This window comes from Rhinolophus ferrumequinum, assembly GCF_004115265.2.
Source record: "Rhinolophus ferrumequinum isolate MPI-CBG mRhiFer1 chromosome 5 unlocalized genomic scaffold, mRhiFer1_v1.p scaffold_110_arrow_ctg1, whole genome shotgun sequence".
Lineage (NCBI taxonomy): Eukaryota > Metazoa > Chordata > Mammalia > Chiroptera > Rhinolophidae > Rhinolophus > Rhinolophus ferrumequinum.
Window position 1 is genome coordinate 10,429,120 of NW_022680355.1, and position 22,601 is coordinate 10,451,720.

The following is a 22,601-nucleotide window of genomic DNA, read 5'->3' on the forward strand; positions in this document are numbered from 1 at the left end:
CAACATAGTGATGGCAGCTTCTATCCTATCTTTAAAACCTTTCCTGTTTTCCCTTCCAACTTGCTGTTATCAGTCTAGTGATGTTATCAGTGAAGTTCTACAGTACTTACTCAGAATTATTATCCACATGATTATACTTCGAGACTTAACATGTAATCTAGGTGATTGTTTTTTAATCTTTCTAATTCAGGGTTTTCTCAACCATGACATTGTTGACATTTGAGCCTGGATGAGTCTTTGTTGTAGGGGATTGTCCAGTGCCATGTTGGAAATTTAGCAGCACCCCTGGCCCCAAATGTCAGTAGCTGCTCCCCAGTCTGGACAATCAAAAATAGCTCCAAACATTGCCAGTTATCCTCTTGGGACAAAATCATCCCTGTTTGAAAACCACTGTCTGACTGTTTGAAAGCCTCTTAAGAACAGAAGCTATCCTAGTCATCTTTGATCCACTTCAGTACCTATCTCAGTGCTTTGTGCATAGTAACAATTCAATGAATACTTGTCTGATACAAAGGAATAAATAATGATTCTTCTAAAAATCTTTTCTTACCCCAAAATACTATTACAATGAAAATTTATGTCTATCAAGAATATTTTCTGTGTTCATACCTCACTTAGGTTAAAGTGTGCTGGATATAAAATGCAACCATGAGTAGAATAATTTAGGTAGTTAATGAGAAGACACAGTAGGAGTCTGTCATAACTTGAATGAATTTTGTATGCTCCTTTATTATTAAGATCTTTTCATATATTCTTCATGTGGGAAGCCAGATTTTTAAAAATTAGTAGACTGTTTTTTGAACAGTTTTAGATTTGCAGAAAAATTGAGCAGGAAGTACAGAGAGAGCCCATTAAGTAGCCTTCCCTCCCCTGTTTTCCCTGTAATGAACATCTTGCATTAGTATAGTACATTTGTTACAGTTGATGAGCCAATAACTCATTATGTTATTACATCATTATCACCAAAAGTCCATGGTTTACATTAAGGTTTACTCTTAATTAAGGTGGTGTAGTACATTTTATAGATTTTGACAAATACATAATGACCTGTGTCCACCTTTACAGCATCACAGACTTCTTTCACTGCCCTAAAAATCCTCTGTGTTCCATCTATTCGTCCCTCTTTTCCTTTTCCCTGGGGTGTCAGTGATTGATCTTTCACTGTCTTTATAGTTTTTCCTTTTCTAGACTGTCATATAGTTGGAATCATACTGTATGTAGTCTTTTCAGATTGCCTTCTTTCACTTAGTAATATATACATAAGGCTCCCCTATTCGCGGTGTTGGCAGCTAGATTTTAAACTCAGTTCAAAGTTATATCTTCTGTTTCTTGGACACATTTGACTAATAGAAAAGTGTTCTGTAATAATTGAACATCCACATACAATCCATACCTCACACCATGTACAAAAATTAAGTCAAAATGGATCATAGACCTACATATATGTAAAACCTAAAACTATAATAACACTTCCTAAAGAAAACATGCAAGAAAAATTTTGTGACCTTGGATTAGGAAAATATTTACTTGATATGGAAGTTGCTTAGAAGGTCAAACGTTTGCCCCATTGGACCTAGCAATTCCCTCTCTTAGGTTTTACCCAAGAGAAATGAAAACTGTATTTTCATAAAAATCTATATGTGAATATTTAGTGGTTTTACTCACAGTTGCCCCAAACTGGAAACTCAATGTCTTTCAATTAGTGAATGAATAAGCAAACAGTGATTTATCTATTCAGTGGAATACTCAGCATTTAAAAAGTCATAAACAAATTAAAGGCGTAAACAGCATTAAAAAAGGAATGTACAACAATGTAGGTGAATCTCAGATTCATTGTGCTAAGTCAAAAAAGCCAGACTTAATGGGCTACACCTTATGATTCATTTTCTTTGACAAAAAAACTGTAGGGACAGAGAATGGATTAGTGGTTGTCAGGGGTTAGGGAAGGGGTTTGACTACATATAAGAGACGTGAGGGAAGATTTTTGTGTGATGGATTCATTCTGTATCTTGACTGTGGTAGTGGTTACATGACTATTACGTTTGTCAAAATTCAAAATTCTATTCTAAATAGGGTGAATTTTATTATATGTTAATTGTGTTTCAGTATACCTTACTTTAAAAAAAGTAAAGTGCATATTATAAAGAATCTTGTATTCTAAACTTTACTGTTAAGTTGGTGCAAAAGTAATTGTGGTTAAAAGGTTGAAAATAATTGCAAAAACCGCAACTACTTTTGCATCGACCTAATAGATGGGAAAAATAACTATTTTAAGTAATATGATACCAGAAAGTAAAATATGAACTGCTTAGTGCAAAGTGTGTGATTGCGTTAGTCCTTCTTATATTTCACTTATTAATTTTATTTACTGCACATTCTTCCGGGTTCCGTTATTTCCCCTGTGACATTCTAGCTGTTTACTCTTGCATTAACATAATATAGTCAACCTCAGACAGTGGAGCCAAAGATAGGCCACAGTTTGGAGAAATCGGAAAAGACGTTTAGTCTCCCTGCAATGATTTTTAGAAAATTTAAAACTGGTCCTAAAACTGTTTTTTTTAAACAAGTTCCTTGCAATTGAAAGGATTAATTTCTTTTTAGTCAATTTTGAGTAATTTTGTAAACTGATTGTGCTAGGCCACAGGAGAGAGAGTGTGACACTGTTTTCTGCTGCCAGGGCAGAACACTCTTCTGTTTATTCAGTTAAAGGCTATTTTCATTCTTCATACAGAAGAAAATGCAGGTTTTGGAATGTTAGGGCTGCACGTACTCTTGTATAAGCTGAAAGAAAATTTCTTTGAATGTACAAAGCATACCAGTTATTAATGGGGCTGCATCTAAATGTTCATTTGTAAGTTCAGGTTTAGGTTTTAAAATATGCTCTTCTAGTAACAATACCTTACCTGATGGAACAGCCAGCCCGTCAGGCTCATTGAGTGATCATGAAATATCATGGTTAAGTGTGATCATAAAGTATTATTGTGTTGGGGGATCATGAAGTGTCATGGTTAAGCCAGAAGCTTGACTCTAGAATCAGACTGTCTGAGTTCATATCCTCGCTCTGTCACCACTGTGTGATCTCTTGCAAGTTATTTCACCATGTTGTACCTCAGTTTCCCGATCTTTAATATGGAGGTGATAATAATCCCTACCTCAGAGAGAGGAGAGGTATAGAAATAATACATATAAATGGATTGGAAATGTACCTGGAGCTAAGTACCTGCTCAACACACCTCAGCTATTATTATCTAATCCATAATGGATGGGAGGGAAGTGTTCAGGTATCCAATACAACCTAAGTACCATGATAGAAAAGTTTGTGAGAAAATGTGTTCAGTATTTCAATTTAGAATGTACTCGGAATGTACCCTCCTTTCTTTGCCTGCATTTATGCTGGTAGAGTCAGAGAAATGATGACTTTCAATTCTCAGGAGCTGGGAGATACCAAAGGCAGGTGGGAGAGGAAGCCCCAAGGGTCAGCGTAAGGAGAGCGCAGACAAGGGCCTCGGAGGAGAGGCCGGCTGAAGGCGAAGGCTAACTGGTCGGGAGGAGGGGATCCAGTGCTCCTGCGGTCAGAACCTCACTGGGCCATTTGCTTACTCATCTCCAATTGCCAATATCAGTATTTCTATGTTCTGCAAATTTGCAGCCCCTTCGAGAGTTTTCTGTGGGATTTCATGCTACCTAACTTTGGAGAACCTGGACTTGAAAAATTCCTCTATAGTGTTCTTCCCTCCTGCTTTTCCATTTAGATCCCCTACTTTTGGGGTGTTGGGGAGGGGAGAGGCTTAAGGAGCCTAAAAAACATGATATTTAAAACAGTTTTTTTAAATGTTATTTTTAATCCTTACTTTAATGCGTTCTGAAATTTTGCCAGAAAGGATGCATGTCTTTAAATTAAGGCACATATAAAATAGCATATAGTCATGTATTCAAATCATAGAATCTATTGCACTGTTAATTAAATTGTCAGATATCAATAAGCCCTAGATCCTAAAATTTGGGTCTAGATTGTAGAATCATGATTCTTATCTTTGCATTTAAAAATCAAGCCCAATGCTTCTCCAAATTCTTTTCTAAAAATTAATTCACATGAAAACTGTGTTCCAAAATAATTGTACACTAGTACAAGTTTATATGTTCATTTCTTTTGTGAAACCAGAAGGATGATGGGAATAATCCTTTGAAACAAAATAATGAAACCATTTTAAAAAATGTTTTGGCGAAACCTTTTATAGCAAGTGCTTAAAATGTCATATCTGTTTTAATATCAGTCTTGAAATATTCTTTTATAGCTGTGCAATGGAGGATCAGTGACAGATCTTGTGAAAGGATTTCTGAAAAAGGGTAAAAGAATGAATGAGCCCATAATTGCCTATATTTTACGTGAAGCCCTAATGGTAAGGCAATTTAAATTATTTGTGCATTAATTATGAGTCAGTTCTAGTTAAAAAATATGGATCTTATTTTTAGAAAAATATCACTACATTAATATTTATGGATGCAAGTCTATATGCAAAATTTGAAATGTTTAGGATAGCTAATTCCTTTCTTCCATTAGAAATCTAACCTCCTCGTGTCATCAGAACCCTGAGTTCTGGTCTCCTAAATGTATTTCTGAGATTGTGTAGATAATGTGCATTTTTTACTAATAGTTAGGTTTTTATTTGCCATTATTTAGAATAAGTATATAGAATGTTTTCTTCTGTTGTGATCAATACATTTTTAACAAAATATTTGGTAAGAGCTAGGGTTATGCTCTAGATTTAGAAGTGTTTATATAGTCCAAAGTGGAGATGATGTACTTCGACGTGACTATTCAGTATGAAACATTTATGAATGTTTGAATGTTAATTTTAACACGTGTTTCGTATTGATATTGTACAAATGTATCCATCTGAAAAAATTTTTTTTGTTTGATCTTTTTAAAAGTCATTATATATTTCCCCCTTCTAGGGACTTCAACATTTGCATAACAACAAAACTATCCATCGTGATATAAAAGGAAATAACATTTTGTTGACTACTGAAGGCGGAGTTAAACTTGTAGATTTTGGTAAGTTTTGTTTGAAATACGTTTGAAATGCAAAATGAGTAGTATGAGATGACTTGATTGCTTTCCATCAGACTTTCTTTCTAGAAATTGAAAGTAGAGAAAAACTTGAGGTTAGAAAGTGTAGAAATTTTTAAAAATTTGGCAAATGAGAGATTCTCAGAATCTCTCTTCTTCTAAGCTTATATCCATAACACCACTGTAGTGGCTGACCCTCTAAAATAGATGGCACCTCAAAAGATTACCCTCAGCCTAAAATCCCTTGGCCCTTAGTGGTGATTTCTTTATGAATGCACATGTATCCAAACCCAGGATTTTGAGATATGAGGGGAAATCTTCAAAGGTCTCTGGGAAAATTTCTTCCCTCTTAAGAAGGAGGCACATGGAAAGATGGTCTCTTTCTTCATTGGGACCCTCTGTGTCTTCTTGCAATACCTGATCCTGCTGCAGCTACCTTGTTCTGTCCTGAGGTGTTTTATCCCAAGTGGAAAGCCCACCATGAGAAAGGCAGAGCGGAGCACAAGAAGAAGGAGGGTCCTTGATCACATAATCGAGCCACTGATTCAACCAACTTTGGAGCCTGCCCTATCTCTGGACCTTTTGCATGGGAGATAATATTAATAAATCCCTATATTACTAATAAGGAGCTTCTGTGTCATAGATTAATCTAGATTAAAAACATAAACCCAGGTAATACATAAGGTGACCTTTTATATGACATCTTTATAAAGTAGTCATAAATTAGAAACCTGCTAAAATGAGAGCTTTGGCTTTAGATTAATTAACTGAAAGACTTAACTTTCAGCCACAATTAGAAAGAGGTCCAGCTGCCTATTAAATGTGTTCCTAGTGTCTGATACTAAACTGCTATTTTTTGCATGTAAGATTGTGCTTGTATTTCCATTTTCCATAGTAAGAGGACATGGATTCGGTTCACCTAAAATGATTTGTAGGTTTTCATATGAATTGAAACCTGAGGATGGAGGTGCATGCATAGTGAAACTTCTCAAGGGCAGAAGGAATAAGATGGAGTAAGCCACAAAGTGCAGAAACAAACTGAAAATCAATGTCCTCATTTTATGTTTAAATCAAATTTTCAGAGAAGGCTACGGCTGGGAGTAAAAGTGTTAGAATCCATGTAATTTGAATTTCTCACCTCCTGAAATATACGGTAAACTCATTATTGAGTACTGAAGATCTGTCCTGGGACACCTGCCAGTCCTCAAGATGTCCAACATGGAACTTCACCACCTCATCCATCCCCAGAACCTGCTTCCTATCAAGAGTCTCTTGTCTTAGAAAAAGTCTACTTTGTTGCTCAAGCCAGAAATCGTAGGCTCGTCCTTGAGTCTTCCCTTGTTTTCATCTCCCACATCTACAATTAGTCAAAAAGCTCTGTTTCTCTATTATATATCCTCAGATTCCATATTTATTGCTCTTCCCCAGTCCTAGCCATCATCTCTGACCTGGGCTCCTGTAGTTACACTTTATTCAACTCCCCGCATCTAATCTCATTCCCTTCTTTCCAGTCCTTTCTCCATACCACAGCCAGAGGGACCCTTTCAGAAAGCACACTGATATGTGGGATATAAAACTGAAAGCAACAAAGGAACAAGACAAACAGATAAAGAAACAAAAACTCATAGACACAGACAATAGTTTAGTGGTTACCACAGGGTAAGGGGGAGGGGAGTAGCAGGTGAGGGTAAACCGGATCAAATATAGTGATGGAAGGAGAACTGACTCTGGGCGGTGAACACTCAATGTAATATAGATGATATATTACAGAATTGTACAGAATAGATGATGTATTACAGAATTGTACACTTCAAACCTATGTAACTTTACTAACCATTGTCACCGCAATAAACTTTAATTTAAAAAAAAAAAAAAAGAAAGCACATATGATCCTGCCACTCTCTGGCTCAATATTGTATCCAATGGCTGCCACTAGCCCTTGGGAAAGGTTTTCTTGATGATCCTCTGTGCTGGTGCAGAGTAAGCACCAAATGACTGATACCCTTTTTCTACCCCTTAGTGCCCATCAGGTACCTCTCTCCTGTCATCTAAGAGCCAGGTCATCTTTCAGTTCCTTAAACGTTCCACACTCTTTCTGAGGCAGGCTTCTGGCACATGTAATCGAGTACTACGAAATACTTGGAAAACTGAGTACTTCAACCTACTTCTGGAAGTACTTCAAAATTTATTGCATGCTTTTCTCTTTTGCCTGTCCCAAAGACATGATCTTCACCCCCGTCTGCCTGAGGCTTCTCTTTGTCTGTGGGAGATTAAGATTTGTTCCACAAGGAATGCAAGAAATTGGCTGAGTATTAACATTCAAAAACAGGAATTTGTAGCAAGACCCAGGCTATCTCTTGAGAGAGTCTGCCTCCATTGCTCTATCCCTTTAGCATATGGAGAGAGGATATCCAGGGGCATACCATAGAGTTTCACGTAAGAGAGAACAGAAACAAAGAGGGAAACGCTTTCCAATTCTAGGTTAATTGTGGAAACATGAAACAGAGAAAGAGGCAGGAGAGTGAGATGAGCTTATAAAAAGTGGAGATAACAGCGAGAGCAGAACGGAGCTCTTGCGCTCACATTTCCCACCACTGTCACTCAGGGTCCCAGAGGAGGCCACTGCCCAGTGTGCCGCGGTCCCCACGGGGTGAGCCACATCACTGTGCCTGAGGTGTGGGGGGATTAGGTAGAGAAAGTACTCAAGCTGAGCTTCCCCAAACACTTACCCCTAGTTTCCAGAAACCCAAAAGTACCTGAGAATCTAGCTGCGGAGCTTCAAGAGGAGGTTGCTCAGGAGGGGAAGTGACACACAGAACAGATCACCTGGGCCAGGTCTGAGTAGGAGCCAGAGCCACACCGAAGACTGTTCACAGCTCCAGCTGAAGCCACCCTGAGCCTTCATGCGCCAGGAGGACTACAGGAAACCCTTCCTACATGAGGAGAACAGGCCCCAAGCTCGTGGGACGCACGTGCTACTAGCAGGGGAGGCCAGCAGGGCCCCTAGCAGCCAGGCACACAAAGGCACATGGCCCCAGAGACTAGGGACCCACCCCTCTCTTCTTCCTGCCACAGGGTCTGGTAAGCCATCCTTTATCCCGTACAGACAGTACCATCTTCAGGAGAGAAGGAGGAGGAGGCATGCCCTCTGAGAGGTGGAGCAAGCACTTATGTCCAAGAGAGACTGAACTCTGTTTAAGAGGACTTAGAGGATTCATGGATCTGACTAAGCTTTACTTCCCTTCCAGCCGGTGGGTAAGGGGCATAGGGATAGGCCATAAAATGAAGAATTACAATTTCTCTGTATATCTAAATATAGTGCCATTAAGTTTTGTGACCAGTTACAAACATGACGCTTTCCCTACATAGAACGCCCCCCTCATCCCTGCACTCAGCTGACTTCTTTTTGCCTGGCTGAGTGCTTCCTCTACACCCTTTGCTTTGTTCAGCCAACCAGTTGTCACACTTGATTGTAATCATATGTTTACATGTGATTACAATAACTCTCATGATGACAGTCTAGACTATCACTTTGCATGGTACTGGTACATTGAAAGTACTCAATAAGTACTCTCGAATGAATGAATGAATGAATGAATGGGAGGCATTCATTCCATACAATTGTATTGGATTTTCCATACAATTTTGTGACCTTGAGAAAGTCGCTTAAAATCTCCAAGGACATCAATCTGCTCATCTATAAGTATAAAAAAGAACAGTCTCTACCTAATACAGTTTATTGTTATGGAGAGTAAATGGGATGATACAGATAAACTACTTAGTAAAATTATTGGTGTTTTCTAATTTTAAAAAATCTGAGCTATTACCAGTATCATAAAATGATATTTTCATATAGCCTCTAGCTCAGTATTGTACACATAATACGTACTCAATAAATAGTAAATCAATAGTTTATTAAATAGTTGCTAAATGATGAAAATCTGAGTTCCTAAATTTGATGCCAATTTCTCTTTCAAAAATAAATAGCCCTTTGCTAGAGTAAATCCAGTATTACTTTAAATATCAAGCTTCTTACTTACACTAAAAGTAAGATTCAGTTTGGTAATACTAGTGAAGAAAATCTTTTTTTTTCTTTTTTTTTTGCTAAATGGGATATACTTTTACAGAAAACTACCAAATACCTCAGAGAGTGAAAACACAAGTGAGCTTGTAAACGTTATTAAATACATTAGCAGTCACCGGTGTATGATCAATCAATAAATAATATGACCTCCCAGGAGATAAACCTCTTTAGGCAAGTCACCTAATGTCTGAAAAAGCAGTCCTATCTGGATTAGAAAAATGAAAGAGACGAAATTTGAAGGGCGGTTCTCAGTTCTGTGAATTTCTCTCTGGGAAACTTCATTTCTAATAGGATAGTTAACATTTTAATATGAAAGTACAGAATGTACTCCTTGTGATTTATTTAGACATCGTTCTTTTGACAGAATATTTTATGGCTTTAAATATCTTATTACCCACATCCCAATTTTAGACCAAATCCCCAATGAGTAATGTAGGTCAAAGAAAAATTGTGATTTATTTATTAAAACCCACTTTTGAACATCAAGTGAGGCAGTTACACCTGAACTTAAAAACTGGGAAGTCCCCTTCATTCCTTCCTTTCTTCCTGAATCATTCAGAACAAAGGAGGGGAGAGTGGTAGGAATGGTGGCTGGGCATGGGGTGTACAGTCCCCAAGTGGGACAAGGAGAGTATCCATCTAGGGGAATGACGGTGTCCCCTGTCAGGATGTCAGAGACTGAGCTGGGTAAGAAGGCATCTGCATAGGGGACGAGATGGAGACAAGAGATTGGTTACATAAAGGGGGCTTCATACAATCAGGAAAAAAAAATGATGAGAACAATGGGAGCCACATCTCTTACCGTTAGAGAAAAGAATGACAAATATGGAAAAGGAGAAAACTGAACCTAATGAGGTTGATTGGAATTGGTGAGCTCATGGTTTTCAGTATACGAGGTCTGACAATTAAGTTCGCGAACTTGTTGCACTGATGTTGCTAACCTTTTTTGATATCAAAGGGATTATTCATTATGAATTTGCACCAACTGGACAAACAGTTAAACAGGTTTACTATTTGGAAGTGCTGAAAACGCTGCATGAAAAAGTTACATAAAAATGACCTGAACTTTTCACGAAAATGACTAGAACTTTTCACCAATAATTCATGGGTCTTGCATCACAACAATGCACCAGCTCGCACAGCACTGTCTGTGAGGGAGTTTTTAGCCAGTAAACAAATACCTGTATTGGAACACCCTCCCTATTCACCTGATCTGGCCCCCAATGACTTCTGTATTTACCCAGAGATAAAGGAAATATTGAAAGGAAGACATTTTGATGACATTCAGGACATCATGGGTAATACGAAGATAGCTCTGATGGCCATTCCAGAAAAAGAGTTCCAAAATTGCTTTGAAGGATGAGCTAGGTGCTGGCGTCAGTGCATAGCTTACCCAGGGGAGTACTTCAAAGGTGACCGTAGTGATATTCAGCAGTGAAGTATGTAGCCCTTTTTCTAGGATGAGTTTGCGAACTTAATTGTCCGACCTTGTGTGTGTGTGTGTGTGTGTGTGTGTGTGTAATATATATTATATATATTTCATATGTGCAATATATGTGTGTATAGTATATATTATATATATTTCATATATGTAATATATGTGTGTATGTACAATATATTATATATGGAAAAAGAGAGAGAGAGAGATTTCAAGGAAATTGCTCGTGTAACTGTGGAGGCTTGGCAACCCCAAAATCTGTAGGTAGGCTAGCAGGCTGGAGACCCACAGAAGAGCTGCAGTATGAGTCCACGGGTCACCTGCTGGCCAAACTCCTTGCCCAGTGGAACTCAGTCTCTGCTATTAAGGCCTTTCATTCATTAAATGAGGTTCACCCAAATTATGGAAGATAATCTGCTTTACTCAAAGTCCACTGATTTAAATGTTGACCTTATTCAAAAAACAGTTTCACAGAAACATCCAGACTAATGTTTGACTACATATCTGGGCACTGTGGCCCAGCCAAGTTGACACATAAAATGACTAATCACACTGTCTTAACCTCATGAACAAAATGAGGATATTAAGTGGTATAATAAATTTTATGGCCCCTTCTTGTTGAGAAAAAAATTAGTATTTTTATAATTTAAATTCTCATTCCTGTAATATTTTGTTAACAACAAAAATCCATGCTCTTCCTTTTGGTCTCTTGAGATATCAAGAGTGTTGCTTTATAGTTGTAGCAAATCAAGTTCTCTGGAATGGTCTGGTGTGTTAGAACCATGTTGGAAACCACATATATGATGTTTCTTCTGATTCGCTAAGACTCTACGAGATCTCTTGAGCAGAGGTGAGGTATAAAGCCTACATGTTTTCTTCCCCTAGATACGGAACTTGTACAATAGGGAACAGAGTTGCTGTACCGCCATCAGCAGCCCAGGAAGTCTTGTTGGAGGGGCCTGAAATAGCATGAAAAGTCCCCATCAGTATAATCAGAGCAAAGGACTGAAGAATCATTAATATAGATAAACCTCCTTCATGTTCCTGTGGTTTTGACTTTCAATAGGTTATTGCCCTCTCTTCTAGCCTGTTTTCTCTTCAGCCCTGATCTCTTTTTGGCCTCTTGGGTTTTTTTTTTTTTTTCAATATCCTCTCACTATTCAAACTTTCTGCCTGGAATTTTCCACCCTTTGGCATCTTCTCCTTGAGATGCTTATGTAACTGTTTGCTTTGCTATCTTATTCCATTAGTTCCTCTCTGGACAAGATGATTTTCCTAATCTTCTTTACTTCCTAGGACTCCTGAACTCATAGGCGTGATTTGGATTCCTGTTGCCTTTTAAAGTCATTTGTGTCACTCATTTTTAACAGAATGTGGTATTTTTCTACCTTGTTAGCTACTTTTCTTGTGAGAATTTATATTAAGTAAAAATGTCATTTGTTCTCAGGAAACTCTTTTTTGTCTCCAGTGGAAGTTTACTAACCTGACAATGAACACGTTAGACTATCTGACCATTGAGTTGCCTTCTAGCTCTGAAGCTATTTGGTTGTGTTGGTAAAATGATCTTCAGGTTTAACAGTCATTGCAGAAGTAGTCAACAAACATAAATTTGGTGAATGTCTTCCTCTGTCATTTTCATAGTTGGGTCTGTATCCTGTTTTAAATATTTTTATTATTTCAATGTGATAATCAGCCAGTATTCTCAGATTCATGGGTTTCTCATTCTAAATAGTCTCATTTTTCCTTTTTCACTTATTTTGGGACTTTGTTTTTCCTTCTTCACATTCTGGGCTCAGTTTTTCTTGTTTCCATAGAGTTTACAGGAACCAAGTGTAAAACATTCTATCTGCAGGATCCTAATAGTTACTAAAAGATATATGTGTCTCCAAGAGCATTGTAAGGGGGTGTCAATCAATACCGGGGTGTTTGCAAACATCACTGAAGTGCAGAAAGAAATATTAATACCTCTATTATAGTTATTATTTTAACTTCATCCTTTAATATTACCTTCATTTATATGTGTCATAATGTATGTTAATATATTGGTAAAAAAATTAGAGAATAGTCTATATATCTATGTGTAGTATCCTTACTCAGAAGGTTTTTATTGTTTGGGATGTGTGATTAAAGCGTTTGGAGGCCAAAGGTTTCCCTTAGGAAATTCTTAACCTGATATTAGTATAAATATATAAATGTAATATAATCTCATATTACTATAAAAACCTAATGACTCAGGCTTTATAAACTCATTATTCACTATTATCCTTGTTAATTTGCTCCTTTATATATAAAATCATTAGCGTCTTGTATTAGCCAGGGTTCCTTTGTTGTAAGCAACAGAAACTAATTTTGACAAACTTAGGCAAGAACTGACAACAACACTGGCTGGCTTACAAAATCAAGGTTGAGGTTGAAGCTGGGCCATCTGGCCTCCTACGAACAGCGCCCTGACAGCCCCTGACGGCAGGAGCAGCATTGACGGGACTAATCCTTAGAGTTCTGCCATTAGTTGACTTGACTCTAGTTACCTCCCTCTTTGAGTCTCTACTCAAGATTCACATTTCCAAGTAAAAGAATCTGAATGGTCTACTTTGGGTCACATGTCACACCCCTAAAACCTCTTTTAGTATCTTAAATATATATTTCCTATGGAATATGAAGGGAAGATTCTTTCTTCCCATCCATGTCAATAAGTTTAAATACCAAGACATGACTACTTGCTGACAAATGCAAATTCTAGTCACATGATCTTTTCTTCATATCCAGAGAGAGTAAAAACAGTATCACATGATTAGTCTAAAATGTCACTTTCCTGCCCGGAGCAAAACTTTTGATTTTTAACTTAGTTGTGGTTTTTTCCCCCTTATTCTTTACTTTTCAGTTAAATGACATTTGAATTCTTAAATTATCTTTATGAAATTGAAGCAAAAGTGTCCAAGGTTTAATTATCATTTTACATGTTTTCATAAGTAATTAGAAACACTCAGAATAAATTTTAGTAAATTTAAAATCAATTGTAAATTAAATTGCTTCTAAAATCCATTTGCTTTTTCCACTTACATAAATTACTATATGCTGATACTATTGAAAAATAAAAGCTTAATCACTTCTGCCTTTAATTCATAGAAAAAGACAAGATAAACTGTTGAGATTTAATTTTTCTGAAAGGTAGAATACCTGGAGTAGAGGAAGAGGTTGTATTTTGGAGAAGTGTGATATTAAGTGTTGATTCCCTTTCTTCATTTAGTCTGTCAGAAAATATTTAAGAGAGAAACAGATTAGAAAATCTTTGGGGTGATTTTTTTTTTTTTTGGTCTAAAAATTTTTTCAATTACCGTTGACATTCAGACTATTTATATAAGTTTCAGGTGTACAGCATAAAGGTTATACATGTATATAATTTATGAAGTGATCCCCCTGATAAGTCTGGTAGCTACGTGACACCATACAGTCATTATAAAATTATTGACTATATTCCCTATGCTCTACTTTACATCCCCATGACTATTTTGTAAATACCAATTGGTACTTCTTAATCCCGTCACTATTTTCACTCTGTCCCCCAAATCCCGTCCCGTCTGGAAACCATCAGTTCATTCTCTATAAGTCTGTTTCTGTTTTATTTCTTTTGTTCCTTACATTCCACATATAAGTGAGATCATATGGTATTTGTCCTTCTCTGTCTGACTTACTTCACTTCGCATAATATCCTCTAGGTCCATTCATGTTGTCACAAAAGGTAAGATTTTATTCTTTGTTATGGCCAAGTAATATTCCATTGTGTATATGTACCACCTCTTCTTTATCCAATTGTCTATAGATGGTCACTTAGGTTACTTTCATATCTTGGCCATTGTAAATAATGCTGCAATGAACATAAGGCTGCATATATCTTTTTGAATATGTGTTTTGGATATCTTTGGTTAAATACCCAGGAGTGGGGTTGCTGAGTGATAAAGTAGTTCTGAACTCCATACTGTTTTCCATAGTGACTGCACCAATTTGCAATCCTAATAATAAACTAACGTTCCCTTTTATAATCCCAATAATAAACTAGGGTTCCTTTTCTTCACGTTCTCGTCAGCACTTGTTGTTTGTTGACTTATTAATGGTAGTCATTCTGACAAGTGGTAGGTGATAAACCATTGTGGTTTTAATTTGTGTTTAATTTGTGTTTCTCTGATGATTAGTAACGTTGAACTTCCCCTCATGTGTCTATTGGCCATGTGTACGTCCTCTTTGGAGAAATGTCTACGCAGGTCCTCTGTCCATTTTCTTAATTGGTTGTTTGCTTTTTTCATGTTAAGTTATATGAGTTCTTTATAAATTTTGGATATTAACCCCTTATTGGATGTAGCAGAAGCTAGAAAATGTCCTTTGAATTTGAAAAATGATTTAGTGAGGATATTTTTTCTGTCAAATAAACGTATTTAAAGACAAAATTTAAAGAACAGGATTTTTTTGTAGGTGGATTTTTTTGTAAGGGATGCAGTTATTGTGGAACCAAAACATACAGCCTACCCCTCTGCTTAGGTATATTTCCACCAGTGAAATATTCATGTGGCTGAATTGTCTGATAAATGTCAAATGCTATCTTAGACGAATCAAATAGATCTAATTTTAAATTTTTCTTAGTGTCTTTGTTCTACTTGGCTTATAACATAAACAGCCAGAGCCTAAAACAAATGTGATACCTGGGAGGTACTTTTCAAAACAGAGCAATCAGGTAGTGAAAGCCCATGATTTGGGTATAACCCACCAACTGTAGAGTAGGTCAAGAGAAGCAGCACTGAACAGGAAGAGGTAACCATGCCCCATGTGAGGAGCAAGAATATGAAATTCGAGGAGAGAGACTTTCCTCCTGATTTTCTTAAGAATCAGTTATGATTATATTTAACCAGGTAGAATTAATGGAATGATATGATTGAAATATTTGGTTAAACCTCTGTATTGTAGCCCATTGGTCTGTAATCTCTCTAAAGGAAAAGAACAGATTCTATTATGGGGTTGGTTTGAATAGATGTAGTTAATTTGCAACTTCTAGTCACATGTGATTTGACCGAAGTTGATAGATGGAAAATGATTTTATTCACACTCATATTTCACTTTACTACGTGCATACCGTCGTATAAAGCATTCTCAAATTCACCAGAATTTTGGTAATGGTCAGAGGGGACGGAGGGGAGGAAGCATATCATTCAAAAACAATTAGATGTCAAAATATGTAATACAGACACATAGTTAAAAGTGTAGAAAGTCAAAAGAAATAGAGGTTAGTATGATCAGGAATACCGTGTTTGCCGTGTATAATGTGCACCCACGTTTTCGGCCCAAACTTCAGGTAAAAAAAGCTTTCGTTTTAATTTTTTAATTCAAATTTGTATTTGTTTACCTTTAGGCACTTGTTTTTTGTATTATAAAGGGATTTTAGCGTTTATTTTTTTAACATATTATGGCACAGGAAATTTTATCTAACAAATAATTACAAAACATAAGAACTGATACAAGGTGCAAGATATTTTATGTACTGATAACAAATTTACGATATTTATGCGTCATAGAAGGCCAAGAACTCTTCGTTGTTGCAAGTTCGTCATAAACAAAACCGATTATCGTATTCCAGGGTATTAGTTTGCATATGGATAGCATTATTGATTTCTCAAGTTACACTTTTAACTCATAAGCATAAATAAAAGAATTAAAAACATTTGTACTGTGTTTCCCTGAAAATAAGACCTAGCCGGACAATCAGCTCTAATGCGTCTTTTGGAGCAAAAATTAATATAAGACCCGGTATTATATTATGTTATGTTATATTATATTATATTATATTATATTATATTATATTATATTATATTAAAGACCGGGTCTTATGTTATAGTAAAATAAGACCTGGTCTTATATTAATTTTTGCTCCAAAAGACGCATTAGAGCTGATTGTCCAGCTAGGTCTTATTTTCGGGGAAACATGTTATAGATACGGAATTAGTACTACCCATGTATAATGTGCATCCTTATTTTTCCCTCGTAAATGTTGGCAAAAAAGGTGTACATTATACATGGCAAAGTACGGTAAATTAAAAGTCAGCATAGGAACCTAAAACTGGAAGTGGGGCTTTAAGGATGGATAGGTTTCGTTATGAGAAACAGAAAATAGTAGGACCCTGCTATATTTTGGCTGTGCAAAAATCCTAACTTAGGATACTTGATTCTGAAGTTCAAGTCCAGTGGCAGCTTTAAGGGAACAGAATTTTAATATTCGTTTGTAAACAAATTTATTGCAATTGCAATCTATTTATGTGAAGAATTAATGTAAGAAGTCTCTTCTCTTCCTTCCAGGTGTGTCTGCACAGCTCACCAGCACCTGGCACCGTCGGAATACATCTGTGGGAACACCATTTTGGATGGCTCCTGAGGTCAGAGTTCTGAGGGAAACAAATGTAATAGTTGATCCTCTCTGACTTTTCTTTTTATGAGTACTCTGTCTCCATATGTGTTTTGGAATATTGCTAGAAGAAAATGTCAGGTATGTTGTTTTTGTGCAGATTTTTGCATGTATAAGGAGGAACATGGCAGGTAATAAATGGGCTGTGAATGAATATATGAGTAAATGAAGGATTGAATGAATGAGTGAGTCAGAGAAGATAAAGAGAAACTACTTGCAACCTTAATTTTTCATTAAATTTACTTTTAATTTGTTAGCATATGAATGACATTTAAATTCTGGTTTTTTTCTAAATTAAAGCTTATTGGGGTGACAATGATTAGTAAAGTTACACAGTTTCAAGTGTACAATTCTGTAATACATTATCTACATATCACGTTTTGTGCTCACCACCCAGAGTCAGTTCTCCTTCCACCACCATATATTTGATCCCCTTTACCCTCCTCTACCATCTCCCTCCCCCTTCCTCTCTGGTAACCACTACACTAATGTCTGTGTCTACGAGTTTTTGCTTATTTGTTTGTCTTGTTCTTTTGTTGTTTTCAGTTTTATATCCCACATATCAGTGAAGTCATATTGTTCTCGATTTTTTTCTATCTGACTTATTTCGCTTAGCATAATAATCTCCAGATACATCCATGTTATCGCAAATGGTACTATTTCATCTTTTCTTATGGCAGAATAGTATTCCATTGTGTGTATGTACCACAGCTTCTTTATCTAATCATCTGTTGAAGGACACTTAGGTTGTTTCCATGTTTTGGCCACCATAAATAAAGCTGCAATGAACATAGGAGCACATGTATCTTTATGGATAAATGTTTTCAAATTTTGGGGGTAAATATCTAGGAGAGGGATTCCTGGGTCATATGGTAAATAGATTCTGTTTTTAAATTATAATAGAAATATTATGAAAACCCCTAGCTTTTGTTTAACATCAGATTGAGGTCTATTAACCCATGTAACAGATTTCTATACAGAGTCATTCTGCTTGGGGCTATGTTTAGCTTTAGTAGATTCTTTTCATTTTTACCTTTGCGAAGTTGTAAATAAACTGCCAAAATAGTTGAGGAAATAAGTTCTCTAGATTCACATCTCTCCACAGTCACTGTTAATGCCTTTAGTCTTTTTAATCATGTTTATCAGAAAACAACAATTTATGTTTGAAAACTCTCTCTGCAACCTTTGGGAAAAGCTCTGCTATTTATCTACAATTTTCTAGGGAGTGAAGGAGGGAAAATAATTCAAATACTACATTAATATTGCAAAATCTTAGAATTAAATTTGAGGATTAAATTCTGGTGTACTGTTTCTATTTTAATACTAATTCAATTACTAGTTGCAAAAATAGTTAAAGTGTAAATATAATATAAAATATGGGGAAAAGATAAAGTATCCTACAAACTTTGAAAAACTCCAGTGAATTCAAAAACTTTTTAACAGGGAGCACATCTTAGAATAAAAATAAAAAGTACAGTCATATAAGCAAAAACAAAATTGAAAAAGACAGTCTCAAATGAGTTTTTTCAGAGTTTGTTCTGATATGTTGCTAGCTGTAAAGCTTAGGAAAAAAATTTAAAAATGAGAAATTACTAAAGTATACCGAATACCAAAAATTGCATCTTATTCACATATATTAATAGTTAGTATAATAAACACTATAATATATAATAATTATATAAATAGCTTTATATTTTATATGCTAATTTATAGTAACAAAGCCATTATTATATGTTTAAGTTTGCCATTTAGTGAAAACAATTTTGATTAATGGATGTTGGAACCATTCTATGAGTAAAAGGAAATATTTTGATCTATCTAAAAATTAATTATCAAAGTATTAAATGAATTAATGATTAAAATTTATACTGCTTAGTATGCAATTTCTAGACAGTCAGCCTTGTTTAAATTAATTATCAGTTGAAAAGTAAAGTTCTTTATTTGACATTTTTAAATTCTAGACCAAAGGTAGCATTTGTTGGTTACATAAAGCCATCCTTCTCAAACTGGAATATGTGTATTAAGATAAAGGGGATAAAGGAAATAATGATTGTGGTGAGTGATTGTATGATGTATTGTACAAGCCAGGACACTTTGAAGAGTGAAAGGGGACAGTATTTATAATGACTCCTGAAAGCGAGCATAAACCAAGAATGTCTCTGGCAAATTAGGGCATAAATTTATCCAAGCCTGTGAGATGATATTTCACGTGCGTGAAGCCATAAAACAATGAATTATCCTAATGCAACAATTTTACTAGGAAATAAACAACTGGTGGGACAAAAACATTTTTATGCAAAGGCAGATAAAGGTACATTATACAACAGAATGAAAAATTCATATGAATGTATTTTTATTTTTAACAATTCTATTGAGATATAATTCACATACCATATAATTCACTCCTTTAGCATTACAAATTAATGATTTGTAATGTATATTTGCAGGGTGTGCAACCATCATCACAATCTAATTTCATAACATTTTTATTCCCCGAAAAGAAACTCCATACTCATTAAGAGTCATTTCCCATCTCCTCCCAAACTCTTCTACACTAGGCAACCATTAATCTGTTTTCTGTCTACGGATTTGCCAGTTCTGGACGTTTCATATAAATGCAATCATGCAATACATGGCCTTTGTGTCTGGCTTCTTTCTCTTAGTGTTCATCCATGTTGTAGCATATATCAATACTTCACTCCTTTTGATGGCTGAATAATACTCCATTGTAGGTATATACGTACCACATTTTGTTTTGCCATTTGATGCACATTTGGGTTGTTTACAGTTTTTGGCTATTATTGAATACTATGTCTATGACTAGTTGCCAGATGAATTTTTAATATAGAACTTGGGACTCTTATGCTTGGTCCTGGTATTTCAGGCTATGCTCTCTGATTCCAGCAATATCACTCTCTTGTGATATTAAAAATACTTTGATAGGAGAAGTTGACAAGTGCTGTGTAAGGTGATGTCACCATTATCATACGGACTCTAAGTTGGGAAGCTATATATATTCTTTCTCTTCTCTCTCTCTTTCTCTCTCTCTCGTGCTCTCTGTACACACACACACACACACGTTATTTATTTATGTATGTATGTATGTATGTATGTATGTATGTATGTATTTATTATTGGCCTTCGGGTGCTTAGAATTGGATTGTTTTATGGCCTTTATGTTTATTTGCCCGTGAACTCACCACGCGCCCCAGAACCAGAATGTTGCCAATAGCATACATTTGCTTCTGTGTTCTTTCTCTATCCCATTTTCTGGCCTCCTCCCTGGAGTAACTCTTGTCCTACATGATATGTTTTCATTGCCTTTTATTTTTTAATCACATCCGTATGTTTGTACTTAAAACTGGTTTTTGTCGATGCTATTAGTGTCAGGTATGAATAAAGATATATTGATGAAGGAGTCACCTTTCTGGATGACATGTATGTAATGTTACCAAAGAAACTCCAGTGTGACAACATGGGTATTTTAATGTGTTAAGCCTGATATTAAATGGAGTCAGAAAGATGAAATAGTATTCCACATAGGGCCTTACATTTCTTTCGTTTTATATATCATTTCATAGTACTGCAGTGAAATGATAAAACTGTAACCTGCCAGCATCCCCAAATCATTTCTTATTTGTCTTGTGGATTGGAATTCACAAAATGTAAACTTTTTTAAAGTGTAAAAACTTGTATTAAAACGTGAAGTTGAATTTTCTTTTTGTGATCACTGATGTTACAATTACTTGCAAACGAACTGTATTTATATTTACATTATTTAGAAATAAATTAAGTAATTATTCAATAATTCTATGTAATACTATTTTATAACATTGCAAAACAAAATCCCACTTTTTTCTTGTCTCTTGATTACATCCTTTGATTAGTGAAATTTTTAAAAACCTGGTTGTAGTTTTAGAGTTTAGAGTGCGCCTAGATAAGGGTTCATAAATCTTTATTAATGTTTATTTGTATTTAGTATAGTTTCCTTTTATTAATTGATCCTTTTTGCCATCCTCCAAACTCGTCTCATTGCTCCCTTGGGTACCCTTGCCTTCTAGTTGCCAGAAAAGATCAAGGCCATTTAACTAGACTGCTCTCAAGCTTATTTTTCTTTACCTCCTTCACTTTTAATTCATTAAAGATATGTTCTTCATCTTTGCCAAGATGATATATTACTCATCAGACAGGTGTTTATCGAGTGACTGTCATTGCACAATCTTTAGTTGTGCATTTGACCCCATCCTTTTCCATTTGGGACGCCTTTTCTTTCTCCTTTCTGTTTGGCATTTTCAAAAATACTCCTTTTCGTAGGCTTCTTCCCTTAATATTTGCAAACCTGCTAAGGTATATTCTGTTCTCAGAATAAAAACACTACTAATAATAATTTGAGCTTTTACTCTCTCAAGTTACTGCCTTTACTGGTAGCTATCTAACTTCGTCAGTTTGAACATATACACTTTGTTCTGAACGTTTTGCCACATGTTTGTTAAAATCACAAATTTCATTTCTTTTTTTTTTTTCTTTTTTCATTTTCTACTAGGTGATTGCGTGTGAACAGCAATTGGACACAACTTATGATGCCAGATGTGACACGTGGTCCCTGGGGATCACAGCCATCGAGCTAGGGGATGGAGACCCACCACTAGCCGACCTGCATCCCATGCGAGCACTCTTCAAAATACCAAGGTCAGAGGATTCTAACACTCGGCCCAGTAGTATCTGCAATCCTGTTTTCTTCCTCCAGCCATTGAGTGCTCACCATGCTCATGGAAATATTCAGAAATATTTTAGCAAATTGGGAGCAGAGTGGCCTGGAATATCATTCTGTTTCTTCCAAGTCATTGTATTTGTTTAGTAGTTTCATTTCCCTGGTCTAAGTAGAAGACCTTTTTTTTTTTTTTTTTTTTAAATACTCTGTGTGTCTTTTTTCTTTCACAAGAATTTGGTCTCAAACAACAACAGTTCCTCCCAGACTTTATCCACTCTCAAATTAGTTAGTGAGGCAGCCTGGTCCACAGTCAATGCAACAGAGATTTGCTTTGCTTCAGTCTATCAGTCTAGTAGTTTTTACTACTTGCTAAGACTTCTCTTTGTTTAGAACTTTAAAATGCTATTATTAAGAAAATTATAAATAGAACGTATTGATAAAATAATAGTGATTTAGAGTATGTTAATGTTCTGAATATATGAACATAAAACAGTGAACTTAGAAGAATAGTTTCTTTGGAGCCATGAAAATGCTTTCCTCTATCTATTTACACCTCTACCCTTCAGTGTATATATCAACAAAGTTTCCCCTGATTTTTCTATTGCTAGTTAAACTCTATTTTATATATGTTTTGGTTAGTTCCTACATATTTCAGAAACCTGACATGAAAAGACAGAATAGATGTGTTATCTTCTGAAGACTTTCTTAAGGATTTTGCCTAGTACCTTAATTCTAATAGAATACACAGAGATGGCCTGTGGTGACAGGAGTCTAGGGCAGAATGGTGGGTGGCACGTTACAGTTTGTTACCACATTTTCCATTAAATTTTATGGTCCCAACACCTATAGAAC

At 35.8% G+C, this 22,601-nt stretch overlaps 1 protein-coding gene across 2 annotated transcripts in view; it reads left to right on the top strand.

The window, feature by feature from the left end:
* Positions 1 to 22,601, top strand: part of MYO3A (myosin IIIA) — a 219,961-nt gene that overhangs the window by 29,896 nt on the left and 167,464 nt on the right. For both annotated transcript variants that reach the window (XR_004422433.1, XM_033100700.1), the window contains exons 5-8: positions 4,296 to 4,400; positions 4,957 to 5,056; positions 16,933 to 17,009; positions 21,582 to 21,727. Coding sequence is in view for 1 of the 2 variants with exons in the window: in XM_033100700.1 (XP_032956591.1) it covers positions 4,296 to 4,400; positions 4,957 to 5,056; positions 16,933 to 17,009; positions 21,582 to 21,727 (428 nt within the window). In the remaining variant the exon portion in view is untranslated. The remainder of the gene's footprint in view (positions 1 to 4,295; positions 4,401 to 4,956; positions 5,057 to 16,932; positions 17,010 to 21,581; positions 21,728 to 22,601) is intronic.